At 45.0% G+C, this 16,004-nt stretch overlaps 1 protein-coding gene across 2 annotated transcripts; it reads left to right on the forward strand.

The window, feature by feature from the left end:
* The first annotated feature begins 631 nt into the window (after window positions 1-631).
* UCHL1 (ubiquitin C-terminal hydrolase L1) lies at window positions 632-15,055 on the forward strand. 2 transcript variants are annotated; one of them, XM_075859414.1, is made up of 9 exons: window positions 632-733; window positions 816-827; window positions 2,929-3,057; window positions 4,144-4,294; window positions 4,499-4,584; window positions 9,712-9,759; window positions 11,142-11,211; window positions 13,443-13,501; window positions 14,727-15,055. In XM_075859414.1, the coding sequence occupies exons 1-9, from the start codon at window positions 701-703 to the stop codon at window positions 14,808-14,810; spliced, it is 672 nt and encodes a 223-aa protein (XP_075715529.1). In that variant the 5' UTR covers window positions 632-700; the 3' UTR covers window positions 14,811-15,055. The 2 variants fall into 2 exon arrangements, with proteins under 2 accessions (XP_075715529.1, XP_075715531.1); XM_075859416.1 differs by lacking the exon at window positions 816-827.
* The last annotated feature ends 949 nt before the right edge of the window (window positions 15,056-16,004 follow it).

The raw sequence follows: 16,004 nt of genomic DNA on the forward strand, positions 1-16,004 counted from the left end.
ATATATTATCGCTGCACCTTTTAGAGCACATGTATTATTATATATTATCTCTGCATCTTTTAGAGCACATGTATTATTATATATTATCGCTGCATCTTTTAGAGCACATGTATTATTATATATTATCTCTGCACCTTTTAGAGCACATGTATAATTATATATTATCGCTGCACCTTTTAGAGCACATGTATTATTATATATTATCTCTGCATCTTTTAGAGCACATGTATTATTATATATTATCGCTGCACCTTTTAGAGCACATGTATTATTATATACATTATTGCTGCGACTTTTGATTACGCCAGCAACAGGTGAGACACGGTTTCCTCTGTCTGGCCTCTGACTAGGACCATGCGTTTGCTTTCAGCCATTACTACGCTGCGGGCGGCCAACTACAACGTGTTGCGCACTGGAAAATAATCTGTAAAAAAAAACAACTCTTCCCGCTACTCACACCTGACACCCTGTGACATGATCAGATCCCGCTCCAGGAACTACCGATTCGGTTCCGTTCTGAGGGGGGAAGATAGTGAGATCCATTAAACATCCTGGGTACCAGCTGACTCACTCTCCCCCTCTTCTCGCGATTCAGTTGGTACCTGTCCTCCCATATAAAAGCAGCCGGGGCGTCTCCCATGTCTCAGTTAGCGGAGAAGCATCGTGTGGAGCTGGTAGAGCACTGTAGTGAAGCTTAGTCATGGCGTTGTCACCTATGGAGATTAATCCTGAGGTAACTGCTGCTTTTATTTCTTCTGACTAGCTCCGTTTCTATGGCCGGTGCTGACCTTTTTCCTGTCTTTGTATCTTCGCAGATGCTGAACAAAGTGAGTGGAGCTGTCGGGGCTGAGCATCCTTCTCCGGGAGCAGCGCCCGCTATGGAGAGTGGATGCTGCTGCCATTAATAATGGATGACCCGGATTAGGGCGCGGTCCATGTGCTTTCTAGATTCTATCGTGGCCTCGCCTGTGTTTAGATGTGTGCGGGCGTGTCGCTTGCCGCATGTGCGTTTTTAGTTCTGCCATAACTGGGGCAATTTGTTTTTAAACCTCAAATAGCTAGAGCAATAACTATCGCTGACCCTAATAACTGGACAAGCTGGAATAAATCTGGCCGTCTATTCATTTGGCTTTAGTAAAACTGCTTGCTTTTCAGGTGTTATGTAACCTATTGCATTCACTGTCCACCAATCTTGCCATTGTGGCCTTCACAGGTCATGTGAATGGCTTATGCCATAGCGTCTGATCTCCAGTAACCACTTCTTGGGGTTGGGTTCACACACGGCAGTTTTGCTATGAATGATCTCTTTTGGCGGTGGTCACCTTAACTGCTGTTCACACCTGTCAGCAGATATCATATGTGCGATTCTCAGTGATTTATTCTATTTACAAGCGGATATGAAAAGGGTGCTGTGGCTTAAAGAAATAAAGTTTAACGCTTTAGAATCTACTACAGCCGTAATCTTTCATGGTTGTCACTGAATTGGCAAGGTTTAAGATTGTCCTGGTCATGTGATCACAGGTGCATTTTAGTAGTTATAGCGGTGTCTTGTAACCGGCTGGGCACCGGTTATCACATAACCAGGACAAACGTTCCCCCTAGTAAGCAGGAACCATGGTGGGTTGACGCAAGGTAGAGAAGCGGAGACATTAAGTTTTATGAAGAAACTTTTTGTTGTGGAAAGCCTCTTAAAATGTAGTTCTGTTGGCGCTGTTCATAGGATACCGATGCCAATTGCAGCAGCCTCAGTTTTAACCGTGGGCGACTTGCATGCATGACAGCCCACAACTACAGCCTTTGAGGATTCCATTCACTGACTCCTGCAGAGCAGTACTGTCAAACAGATTGTCCAGGCAGGTTTCTATTGAACCTGAGGTATTGGGTGCTGGTGCAGCAGTCAACAGGGCACATAAAAAAATGCACCACCTACCCCGCAGTTTCACCAATGACCACCGTAGTACCGGTCTTGTAAAGATGTAAGATTATCGTATCTTTCATCTAACAGGACAGGCTTTATTTGGGATTTGCAATTCTTTGCCTATAAATATTGAAAGCCATCGTGAGATACTGTAACTGGTCTTGGCCAGCGTCATATCCCTTTTTTTTTTTTTTGGGGGTCAGTCGTGGGAAGCTTTCATGAGTTGTGTAACGTGTCAAATGATTTTCCTAACTTGCTTCGTCTCTAAGCCGTGGTCACTTCTCGGCTCCTGATTCTCCAGTTATAAAGGATTGGCCCTGTCTATTGTAGAGATGCAGTATTGATTGGGGCTCCTCCTCGTGACGGAGTCATTGCTAGGGTTACACTGCAGTGCCCTTTCCCATCATGGCTCTTATGTCTTCCAGATACAGATGAGCCTGCAGATTATAATTGTATGACCTTCTTAGGCTATGTTCACACGGAGTATTTTGCCGAGTTTTTTGACGCGGAACCCGCGTCGCAAAACTTGGCAAAAACGGCCCGAGAACGCCTCCCATTGATTTCAATGGGAGGCGTCGGCGTCTTTTTCCCGCGGGCAGTAAAACTGCCTCGTGGGAAAAAGAAGCGACATGCCCTATCTTCGGGCGCTTCCGCCTCTGACCTCCCATTGACTTCAATGGGAGGCAGAGAAAGCGTATTTCTCGCTGTTTTATGCCCGCGGCGCTCAATGGCCGCGGGCGAAAATCGGCGTGCAGGGAGAGGAATATCTGCCTCAAAGTTCCGAACAGAATTTTGAGGCAGATATTCCTCCCCCAAAATACTCCGTGTGAACATAGCCTTAACCGGTCAGATGCCACTTCAACAGTTAACCTCTCGTTGGACGTGCATCCCAGCTTCAATATTTCCTTATTAATCACCTGATCTAATTTGAATCCCATCCTTGTTGTGCCTCGTCCATTGTCATGGTGTGCAATGTCTCCTAACTTTGTTTTTTTTTTTGTTTTTTGCAGTTGATGAAGAAAGTCGGTGTTTTGCCAACTTTCAAGTTTGTGGATGTTTTAGGGTTTGAGAACGATTATCTGAAGTCCTTTTCCCATGAAGTCTGTGCAGTTCTGCTGCTCTTCCCACTCAGCTCACAGGTAATGACAGCTTTATAACCTTATTACATGCTGAGTGTCTTGTCTAGGTGGGTGTACAGAGCGAATTGTAATATACAGGGTGGGCATGGTGACGACTCTCGCTGATAATAATTTGTGGGTGTTACTTTGAACAATGGCACCTGCTAGAACATAATACCATGAGCACTTTATAGATATTGACAGGTTTCCTCCGCAGCGTACACTTCCACAAATGGTGTCGTAAGGAGTTGCGGCTATGACCTGATGGTGCGTCCAGTCAGGATGGGAGGTGCTATGGTTTACATATACCGCATGCTTGGACAGCACCCCAAATGGGAGTTAGAGGTACTGCTCCCTAGGACCCGCTGAAGTGTTATAGATGCATTGTGAGGCTGGGGCTACACTTAGACTTTTTATCACTCCCTCCAAATTGCCCTGAAATTTCTGTCCATAGAAATGCTTTGAGCTTGAAAAGATCTTCACTCACTCCAGTCAAGTCGCTAGCTCACCCTTCAGTGATAGAGAACCCCCCCCCCCCCCCCCCCCCCTAAACGGCATAGAAATCCCACACAAAAAAAGCTGCGTAATTCTATGAACAGTTCCTCCAGCCAAAAACAGCTCAGATGAGAAAGATCAGGGAAAACACAATGGGTATCTATGTATGGGGCAGATGTGAACAGTCCTAGAGAAGACTATTTACAGATCTGCCTGTCCATAGAGAAGTGTTCTGGATAAATGATTTGTCCACTTAATAATGGATGTTAATTCAAGACTCCAGTCATCTCTAGGTGCCATGTCTGGTAAGTACGTCCTATTGTCACAAATCAGCAGAGCCCTGTAAGACTGACAATCCTTTATAACTATGCCCATGACACTTTACATCTTTCTACCCTGGCGATCTATGCTGCCCATGCATTTATCCAGCCAACCCTTTCATTTTCTAAGATGCAGTGAAAAATGTGGCAAACGGCGTGATTCTGTACTCGTGAACTCCAATACACTCCCAATTACTGTGCTACATGGGGAATACTAGATTCAGGGCATCTAGTTGGTCTAGTTCACATTAATACTTTGTGCATTAATTCTTCATCGTAACTTCTATTTTAGCATGAAGAATTTAGGAAGAAACAAGAGGGTGAACACAAGGGAAAGAAGCCTGATGCCAAAGTATATTTCATGAAACAGACGATTGAAAACTCGTGTGGAATAGTTGGGCTCATTCATGCGGCAGCCAGTAATAAAGACAAGCTGGGTTTTGGTGAGTGGCCACAATCTTTGTGTGAAGTTTTTATTATTTTTGAACAGGTATTCCTAACTCCCTTATGGCATAGCCACACACTGAAGACGGGGAGACCACGGCAGTGACTGCGCAGCTTAGCTTGCTCTATTTAGTTCTGAGTTGTGGACACAGCCTTGCTGTAAGATTTCACTTATTGCAGTTAATGACACTGACTCATTGCAGATAAAGATTCAACTTTGAAGGGCTTTCTAGAAAAATCGGCTGACTTGTCTCCTGGTGACAGGGCCAAACTCCTGGAGGAAAATAAGGTATGGGTCTTGAGATTGTTCCATACAGTAGTTGTGGTTTGTATGCTTTGAAGGTTTTTTTTTTTTTTTCGTTTTTTTGGGCATTTTATATTGATGGCCTATCCTTTTAGGATAGGTCGTTTTGATCAGATCGGTGGGGGCCCAACAACCAGCACCCCACTGATAAGCTGACTGAAGGGGATGCGGCCTCTTGGCTTACCAGGCAGCACAGTACAAATCTGTAGCAGCTATGCCTGGTATTGCAGTCTCTGTCCCATTCACGTGATTTATGGCCTTTCCTAAGGATAAAGCCATATATTGCGCTACACTAGTTTATAATATTTCCAGCCAATGCTTGGGGTCTGTTCAAATCATTGATGGGTTCCATTACAACTTTTTGTTGGAGGGACCCATCAATTAACCCCTTAGTGACCACCAATACAACTTTTCATGGCAGTCACTAAGGGGTCTTGGGCTAGGCTGTTGCCTTTTCACGGCGGCCCAGTCTAAGTCCTGCACGGGTGTAGACAGCCGGGCTCCTGCTCCAACAGCTGCGATTGAAGTTTACTTCAATTGCGATCATTTAACCTGTTAAATGCTAATGTCATTAGCAACCACTGCATTTAGCTTGCTTACATAACGAGGGAGCTCCCTCTGTCACCCATCAGCAGCCTGAGATGCAATCGTGGGCCTACGAAGGGGGGGTCAAGGCAGCTGGGGGCCTGATAAAAGCCCCCAGGTCTGCCCTGGGCATATGCCTTTTAGGGCTTATTCAGACGAACGGGATATACGTCCGTGCAACACGCGTGATTTTCACGCGCCTCGCACGGACCTATATTAGTCTATGGAGCCGCGCAGACTGTGATTTTTACGCAGCGTGTGTCCGCTGCGTAAAACTCTACATGTCTGTGTATTTTGCGCATCACGCACCCATTGAAGTCAATGGGTGCGTGAAAACCACGCGCAGCACACGGAAGAACTTCCGTGGGACGCGCGTGATTTGCGCAACAGCAGTGAAAAACAGAAAAGCACCACGTACTCTTCTGTTTGCAAACATATAAACAGTGTCATAATGATGGCGGCTGCGTGGAAATCATGCAGCCACGCATCATACGCTGCTGACAGACGGAGCTGTTAAGTGCCTTTTGCGCGCACCAAACGCGCACACTCGTGTGAATCCAGCCTTAGGACGTGCCAGAGGCACGTCCTAATTGGCTGTCCGTTTTACACAGGCAATAATGCTTTGGTATACCAAAGCATTATAGCAGCGATCTAAAGGTCGCACAGTAAATTCCTGTAGTGGGACTAAAAAAGTAATGTGAAATAAAAATTACAGAATTTTCCCATAAGTGGTTTTATTTAGTAAGTGTATAAAATAAATAAAAGTACACATATATGGTATAGCCGTGACAGTAATGACCCGAACAAAGTGCAACACCGTGCAAAAAACAATGGCAAAATTGCCATTTTTTTCCCATTGCCCCCCAAAAAAGTCCTAATAAAAGTTAATCAGTCCAATGTAGCCCAAATGGGTACCAATCAAAACTATGTCCTTGTCCCGCAAAAAACAAGCCCTCAATCACTAGTGACTGAAAAATAAAAAAAATTATGGCTGACTAAAGGTAACGTGTTATTTACGCCACAGTGAACGGCATGAATTTAAAACGCATAAAACAATGTCGGAATTTCAGGGCTTTTTTCTATTTCCCCCCCTCCCAAAAGAAAGTTAATAAAAATATGTACCCCAAAATTGTGCCATTAAGTATAACTAATCCAGCAAAATAAGGCCTCATTCACACGGCAGGTTTTCCCGGCCGGGTGCCAGCCGTTCATAAATCGGCCGGCTGCATTAGGAATAATAGACCCCCTAATGGGGCTATTCACACGACCGAAAATAGGACATGCTCTATCTTCGTCCGGCCACCCGGCTCCCATAGAAGTCTATGGGGCCGGGTAATACACGGCCATCACCGGGATGTGTCCCGAGTGATTGCCGGGTTTTCCGGCGCTTGCGCTCTATCTCCTCACAGCGCAGAGTGCATGTGAGGAGGAGGAGTTGATGCCATTCTGACGAATGGCATCGCTGTACACTGTGGCAGGGCCGGGGTGTACAGCAGGTGGAGGGAGCGCTGCGCTGGCTCCCTTCCCCTGCTTGTTAAAAGCACCCTGGCCCGGCGACACCTTCGATGGCGCCGCTAGCAGCTGCGGCTGCTACTACTGCAGCGATGCCACTATAGCAGAGTGGGGAGGTATCTCCCCGCTCTGCTATGTGCTAGCCGCACTTTAGCTCCTTGAAGGAGCGGAATCCCCGTGTTTTCGGGGATTCCGCTCCTGGACAGAGCGCTTGATGTCTCTGTCCATATCTGGACAGTGACATCCGGGGAAACTCCTGAAGCGGAATCCCCGAACACATGGGGATTCCCCTTCAGGAGTTGCCGCTGATGTCACTGTCCGGATCTGCCCGGCACGGATGCAATACTTAATGCAAACCGGCCGGGCAAAATGGCCCATTTTACCGGCCGACACTCGGGCTCGGGAACGACCCGGTCGTGTGAATCCCGCCTTAGTCCTCATAGAGCTATGTTGACGGAAAAATAACGTTATAGCTCTTTGAATGTAACTATAAAAAAAACTTAAAAAATAGCTTTGTCATTAGGGCCTAAAATAGGCTGGTCACTAAGGAGTTAAAAGGCAAACAGAAGCCACAGCTTCTGTTTGCATTACCATTCATTTCAATGGTAATGCGTCCAATGCAAATGGCTTCTGTGTTTTGATTGAAACAATAGCGTAGTAGACTGCTATATTCGCCCAAAAAACCCTACGGCACAGAAACTAACAAACCATTTGCAATGGAAGCGTTACCCCCTTGAAATCAATGGTAATGCAAACTGAATTTCTGGGCCTCTCACAGAACGGTGCCGGTGCTGATGTGAACAGGCCCTTATTAATGGTACTACGCACGGTTTCCCTTCCATGTAATGTCTGTTATATATGGATCCTGAGTTGGTGTTTCCTATAAAATGTGGCACATGGTCAGCTGAAACGTAACATTGTGGAACTGAATGTGCTCAATCCATTTCCCTGCCCAAAATGAAAAAAAAAAAAAAGTATACTCGCTGCTCCCCTTTGTCCCTCACCCAGCATGCAGCAACTCGAGCAAGGGCCTAACATATGAGGCAGCACTCAAGGTCTTGATGCTGCCCAGTGTCAGGCCCTTGTATGTAGAGGGGACCAGCATTGGGGTGAGAATACTTTTTTTTTTTTTTTTTTTTGTCGGGTAGAGGAGAAATTTCTACATAATCTGTGACCTGTGATTGCACTCGGATTGTCTCCTATAGATGAGCAGCACTTAACCACCACAATCCGCTTGTCTGCATACTGGTTACTACAATATGGCCAGGAGATAATGCTGTGGCTGCATAAACGCTTTAGATTTCTAGAAACTGCCACCTTTGAACTCTGCCTTGTCTGTCTGCAAACTCAGACTGCAATCACATGGGAAACTACAATAGGCTATTAACCCCTCATTGACCAGCTGTTTTCAGGTCTTAATGACCAAGCAAATTAAAAAAAATAAAAAATTGTCCACATCTGAGGATTTGTTTTTTTTGCAGGATAAGTTGTATCGTTCAATGGCACCATTTTGGGGTACATATAATTTGATTGATTTTTGGGGGATTAGAAATAAGTAGCAACTCCCACCACTCTATTCGTTTACTGTTCAATGTGGCACAAATACTGACCCATAGATTAAAGCTAACCTGTTAGGGTATGTTCACACGGCGGGGGTCCGTAACGGCTGAAATTACGGGGATGTTTCAGCCTGAAAACATCCCCGTAATTTCAGCCGTACCGGCATGTGCAGGCGCTTGAACGCCGCGTCAATGAATAGCGGCTCCAAATACGGCCAAAGAAGTGACAGGTCACTTCTTCTACGTGGGCGTCTATTTACGCGCCGTCATTTGACAGCGGCGCGTAAATATACGCCTCGTGTGAACAGACAAACGTCTGCCCATTGCTTTCAATGGGCAGATGTTTGTCAGCGCTATTGAGGCGCTATTTTCGGGCGTAATTCGGGGCAAAAACGCCCGATTTACGTCCGTAAATGGGCCGTGTGAACATACCCTTATGATTATGGCGATGCCACATATGTATAGGTTTTTGTTTTACTGCTTTTGCTCAATAAAAAACCACATTTGACCTTTTTGCATCTACATTCAAAGTTTTTTTTGTTTTTTTTTGCAGGACAAGATTTAGTTTTCATAGGCACCACTTTAAGTTACATGGGAATTATTGATTAAAGGTGTTTTCCATGTTCTCACCTGATTATCCATCCTCCTGGCAATACCATCTGATGCCAGGAGGCAGCCGCTGCTGACCCACCAATCATATACTGATGACTCATCCGGTGGATAAGTCATCAGTTGTCAGAACATGGAAAACCCTTATTTTTTTGCGGGGGCAATGGAAAAAATACAGCGCTGCCATATTTTGTCTTTATTTTTTTTCTCTGTGGCATTCACCTTGCAGTTGAAATAACATTAACTTTTTCGTATCATTATAATTACAGCAAAACAATGTTTTGTTTTTTTTTTAGAGTTCTACACATTTACTAAGCCAGTTTTTATAGGAAAAGAATAGCTTCTTTTTAGTGTTCACCTTTAGCATTAATTATCCATTCCCAATATAACTTCACTATGCAATCTTTTGATCGCTGATATGCTTGGTATACCAAAGCATTGTTGCTTGCCAGAGGCATGGCCTAATAGGCATATAGCGTAGCGGCCTTTGTTAGGCCCCAGGCTGCCATGGTAACCCATCGGAGGCCACCAATGGGTGAGGGAGCACTCTCCCTCTAAGTTACTTAGATGCTGCAGTCACTTGACAGTGGAATCTAAGGGGTTAAACTGTCACAATCAAAGGAAACACTCGCTCACTGCTGTGCCAGCTAAGCACCGCTCCAGCCTGCAGGGATACCCAGTCAGGACTTTGACTAGGCTACTGTGAAAAGGCGCCAGCCTAGCCTTAGACCGGTCAGTAAATACCATTAAAGGCATTTTGGTGGTCACTAATGGGTTAACTGTTAGAACACATCTCGGCAATGATGGGTCTTTATAACATGCATGATATGTGAACTCTGTCTTCTAGGCACTGCAGTCTGCGCACAACTCCATTGCAGCTGAGGGACACTGCAGGGTAAGTGTTTAGAAACGATTGGACCTGTCACCTCTTCTGACAGGTCTGGTTTAGTAAAATACTCTAAGTACTCCCCATAAAATGACAATTGTAAAGCAGCTTTTCTTGCAACTGATTATTCCACCTGGAAATGTAAAATTGACAACTGGGAATTACTATTCCCCTTGTCAAGAGTCTAATGCTGGAACAGTCAGTAGTGACATGCCCCCAATAAATTCCTAGATTTCTGGAGGAATAACACCTAAACGGCACAACCGTGTACTAAAGATGCGCTAGAATTGTTTTATGAGGAATCCAAGTATTTACTAAGGCTATGTTCACACGGAGTATTTTGCCGCGGAAACCGCGTCGCAAAAACGGCCCTAAAATGCCTCCCATTGATTTCAATGGGAGGCGTCGGTGTCTTTTTCCCACCAGCAGTGAAACTGCCTCGCGGGAAAAAGAAGCGACATGCCCTATCTTCGGGCGTTTACACCTCTGACCTCCCATTGTCTTCAATGGGAGGCAGAGAAAGCGTATTTCACGGTGTTTTATGCCCACGGCGCTCAATGGCCGTGGGTGAAAAACGGCACGAAAATCGGCGTGCAGGGAGGCAGATATTCCTCCTGCAAAATACTCCGTGTGAATATAGCCTTACAAGACCTGTCAGGAGAGCTGGCGTTGGACATTCTGTTAGAGCAACTGGGTATCCAGTTTGCCCATGGCCAGCTAAATAATGTTGTCCTTGTAAATACAATCTTTAAATGGGATAACTTTTAAAACCACTTTTCAGCTTGGTATTCCTGATATAGATCAACTTTGTAGTTTACTTTACTGTTAAAATCTAGTTTTTATTCATGCAAATTCTGTGTTTCTGCAACTAGGGGTGCCTTCTGCCCAACCCCCTTTAAGCAAAATCCATCCACAGCTGCAGAGGAGATCGTTTTCAGGGAGTTGGGTTGTCACTTCACTGCCTGCCAATATAAGGTTATGGGAGAGGGCACATACACTGCCAATACAGGGGAAGCAGAGTGACACTTGCTGCAGTTTTCTGGAAAGTGTTCTCACACCAGTGCTGGATCCTCAGCTACACTGCTCATTACTGCTGTATAATCTCTGTTGTTGCAGCTTCTATATACAAGATTTAGGAGAGCAGGATTCTCAATGCATAGACATTATGGCAGTTAAGTTCCACCCACTAGCTCAGACCTAAGATTTGGCAATAGAGCCCGCAGAGAAAAAAAATGCAGGATACGAGTCATATAACAGCCAGAAACTCCTCATGTACACACCACGGCTTATTTCTCAAAAGTTAAGTACCCGTAAAAGTGATATGGTAATGTTACCGGATTGTTGCACGTGGCAAGTTAAATTAAGTTTTTATTTGTTTGGTTTTTTTTCAGCCAAATGAAGATGGTGTTCATTTTCACTTTGTAGTGTTCACAGCTGTGAATGGACATCTCTATGAGCTTGGTAAGGATGTCTATAACCTACTAAATGTAACTAGGCAGATGGATGTATGTAGGACTAGACTATGCAGGGTTTGTTAGCAGCCTTGTACTGTGTAGGCAATAAAAAGGATGCAACGGTGTACAGACCCTCACCATACACTCCTAGCCGGGTGCTGCAGCTTTCACATACCTGATTAGTGTTGCCTCTTCACAACTTCTTTTTTTTTTTTTCTGCCAAACTTCATGGCATCCTTTTATTTGAATTAACAAAGTGGGAACGTCTTGATGGGAGAGACTAGCTCAGTTTCCATAACTAGTACAACAGAATGGGGAGAGCTGCATGAATCCCCCCCCCCCCCAAATAGTCCCCTGCACCAGGGGAGGTGGGTCAAGTGACCCCCTGTTCTTCATACAGGTGCTGGGTCTTGCATCTATCAGACAATGGCATATCCTGTGGATATATCAAGTCACATGGTAATACAGCTTTAAATCATGAGATGGACAAGTTTGAGAATATCTGGACTCTTGGACAGGCTGATTGATGGCTACAAGCCTTTTGCTACTCCTGATAGGCATATGAATGACTAGCTGTATACCTCTAGACTTGTAAGCTTGCTTTGTAGTGTCCCCCTTATGTCTATTACACCTCTTTTCCCTTCTATCAAAGTTAACCTGGTCCTATATGAAATCTTCTCAGTAATTCCCCCCCCCCCCCCCCCCTCTTGCCTGGTTTGGATCTGTTTCTACTAATGTATTAGCAGTCCTTTAAATTTATAAGGACTAGCAAAGCACTAAATCATAAGATGACACTATATATATAATGTAGGGCTTGCTTTGCTTACTCTAGTGCATTCAAATCAGTAATATGTTCTCAAATGTAGCTCAAATTTTCACCTTGCCGTCAAGTTGCAAGATTGCCCCTAAACTGGCTCTCCCTCAGTGACCTATGGGCTTACCTTCTAATTATGCTACTCTTGGAAGAAAAATCTTATTTTTAATTTTTATTTTTTACCCTTGCAGCAATAAAAAAAAACTTTCAAAAAAAATAGGACCATCAGTGAATACGGACTATACCTAAGGGCAGATTCACACGAGCGTTGCGTTTTGCGCACGCAAAAACCATTTGACAGCTGCGTGTGTCATCCGTGTCTGATGCGCGGCTGCGTGATTTTCGCGCAGCCGCCATCATAGAGATGAGGCTAGTCGACGGCCGTCACTGTCCAAGGTGCTGAAAGAGCTAACTCTTTCAGCACCCTCAACAGTGAATGCCGAACACAATATTGCAAAACCTGTTGAAAAAAAAGAAAGTTCGTACTTACCGAGAACTTCCCGGCCGTTGCCTTGGTGACACGTCCTTGGTGACGCGCCTCTCGACATCAGGCCCCACCTCCCTGGATGACGCGCCAGTCCATGTGACTGTTGCAGCCTGTGCTTGGCCTGTGATTGGCTGGAGCTGTCACTTGGACTTAATTGTCATCCCGGGAGGTCAGACTGGAGGAAGAAGCCGGGAGTTATCGGTAAGTCAGAACTTTGTTTTTTTTTTTTCTACAGGTTCATGTATTTTGGGATCGGAAGTCACGGTCCATGGTGCTGAAACAGTTTAACTCTTTCAGCACCATGGACAGTGACTATCTCCTGACGTCGCGTACCGATAATTTTTTTGCCGGGATCGGCCAAAACGAGTTTGGCCGAACCCGGTGAAGTTTGGTACGCTTGTCCGGCTTCGCTAATAACAAAGACACTCCGTTTGGATGTTCGGAAACAGAAAAGCACGTGGTGCTTTTCTGTTTTCATTCATCCTTTTCACTGCTGTTGCGCGAATCACACTCGTCCCACGGAAGTGCTTCCATGTGGTGCGTGTGATTTTCACGCACCCATTGACTTCAATAGGTGCGTGATGCGCAAAATATGCAGAGTTATTGAACCTGTCGCGCTTTTTGCGCAGCAGACAAACGCTGCGCAAAAAGCACGGACTGTCTGTACTGCCCCATAGACTTGTATTGGTCCATGCGTGCCGCGTGAAAACCACGCGGCCCGCACGGACCGAATACACGCTCGTGTGAATCCCCCCTAAGGTTGTCCTAATGGTTAAGTAATATGGGTGAGGGATCTCAACAGCCCATGTAGTAGTAAAACACTTAGCAGGAGGCAAAGTCTTGACTAGAAATGTAAGTTCAGGGCTTGAAACTCCTACTGATACTTCTAAAGTTATGACTTAACAAATGTATCAGTATTTCTTTTTTCTCTTAATAGATGGGTTAACTTCACAGCCTATAGACCATGGTGCTACTTCTGAAGGGTCATTACTTGAGGTAAGTTAAAGAGGTTATCAGTCGTCTGGTAGTGGAAAAACCCACTTACAGGATAGGTCACTGGTATATGTTCGCTGGGGGTTTGACACCCAGACCCTACGCTGATCAGCTGCCACCAGGCACCGGACGTCCATGCTGGAAGCAGATGGCTCCAGTCAGATAGTGGCCGACCTGCAGTGCTGCTCCTATTCAAGTAAATGGGAGCAGTTCTGCAGCACTGCCAATATAATGTCTGGAGCCGACTGGTTCTGGCTCTGTACACTGCATACTTTGCAATGACATCTGGTGCACGCAGGCAGCTGATCGGGGTGGGGTCCAGGTGTTGGACCCGCACTGATCATATACTGGTGACTTATCCTATTTAATGTGATAAAATTAACTCTGAAAACCACCCAAAAATGTGGAATACTTTAAAATAACCCAAGCAACCTATAGAAGAGAAGCTGGGGCACATGTGCTGTTCAAATGCTTCCTCTTCTGCTGGTATTACTTTAGTGACTTTGTCCATATTGATGTGACCTAGTCAGTACTCCTGTAGGATGTTGTCACTATGGATGGCACATTGCCAAATGTCTCCACAACCTTGAAAGAGCATGTTGTATTGGGCAGAAATGCACAATTTCATTTACATTTGACTACACTACTTGCAGAATTCTAAAGTTATGGCTCTTTAAACTGAATCCTGTATCTGCTAAAATGCAGAGTCACAATAGTAAGGGTTTATCCCAGATCAAACTAGCCATAGATGTAAAGATTGCCATTTGTGGCTGACTGCAGCTTCCCTAGTCTAGAACGGCTTTAACCATTTAAAAGCACTTCTGTCATTATGTTGCCTTATCCAAGGGCAGCATAGTGAGGATGGGTCTGCTCTTAGTATATACAGCAGCCATCAATCACAGCTAAGCGGTAGGGGAGGCTCCCCTCATGAATACAGCCAACTCATAACTGCATAAATGGCGCACAGAGTACACAAATAGGAGTGGACCTGTCCTCACTATTCTGTCCTTACATAGGGTGGCACAGTCTGACAGATCAGCTTTTAAATTCTACAATCTCTGGCTTATCTTTACATCTGTAGCAAGGTTCAGCCTTTGTATGTTATACACTTGTTGGGAATGTACCAATCACTAGCTTTCAGGACATCGGTGCACTATCTGTCAGCAGGGAAGATGGTCAGTATAATTTTGCACTTTGTATTTGATAGTCAAGGACCTTTCTTTTTCAGGATGCTGGCAAGATCTGCAAGCAGTTTACAGAGCGAGAGGACGATGTTCGTTTTTCATCCGTGGCTCTCGTCAAGGCGGCCTAACGTGTATCTATTCTAGACAACAGTCCTTGTATTTTGGTTATTAACAGTTACTGCTTTGTTTTTCCAGTTAAGAGTTTCACCAATTTACTGCTCCGGCAAGATGTGAAAATGCTTTTCAACACTCTTGGCTCTGTAGATATGTCTTGCTGTGATTTTGTGCTTTAGAGTCTTTCACCTTTTTGCAAACCTACAGCACTTAGTGCAGCACTTCAGCAGAATAAAAAAATGTTTGTTTTGGAGAACAATGCGTGCTATAATTTTTTTTATCTGACTTTCTATTTAAATCCGTGCCTTTATCCAGAGGAACTTGTCTTGCATGGGTGGATAGAAAGATCTGTGGTTTATTTACCATGTAGCGGTCGGTTTTCATAAATACTAAACCTAAAAATGAAGTGCTGCCTCTTGTTCAAAACTGTGCAGTGCCATTGACCAGATCAGCCTGTCACAAACTCAACACAGTTTTTACTGAGCGCTGTCCCAAAATGCAAAAGCTTCTCCATTTGGGTTGTTGCTAGGGAACCTGGCAGTGTCATTAATGCATGTCTGTGTGCAGATCCCTGCCAATGGATCTAATGCAAAGTTTTGTTTTTTCTTCTACTGGTGCCTCACCAGCCAGATCATTGATGCCTGGACCCTGCAGGATGAAGTCTATGCAAAAAAAAACAGCTTATTTCATGTCTCAAACCCAGTGGAATATTAACCCCTTCCTGACATTTGCTGTATGGATATGTCATGGAAAGCTAGTTCTTCCCACATTTTGCTGTGTTCATATGACAAACTCATGGCACTGGCTAAGAAGCTGAGTCCGTGATGTCATCCCTGGATGTCAGTGGTGTATTACAGCTGACGTCTGGCTGTAATGGCAGGGACTGACGCTAGCTTCGATCCCTGCCATTAACCCCTTAAATAAAGTGATTGCTGCATTTAAGGTGTTTGCGGCTCCTCGGCACCCCAGCAATGAAATTGACATTGTGGTGCCTGCAATGGCAACTGGAGGCCTAATACTGGCCTCCCAGTCTGCCTAGCATGGGGGCTTTTCAGAAAGACGGGGCCTGAAAGGCTTCCATAGGGAATGGCATCAGCTCAGCTGAGCAGTCTTCATCAGCGGTGGATGTCGGCTGTAGCGTCGAACTGGATCTAGCTCCGATGCTCTGCCACTAAGGAAGCCGATTAGGCCCTGCCAGGAGGCAAAGC

The sequence above is a fragment of the Rhinoderma darwinii genome, chromosome 1, assembly GCF_050947455.1.
Source record: "Rhinoderma darwinii isolate aRhiDar2 chromosome 1, aRhiDar2.hap1, whole genome shotgun sequence".
Lineage (NCBI taxonomy): Eukaryota > Metazoa > Chordata > Amphibia > Anura > Rhinodermatidae > Rhinoderma > Rhinoderma darwinii.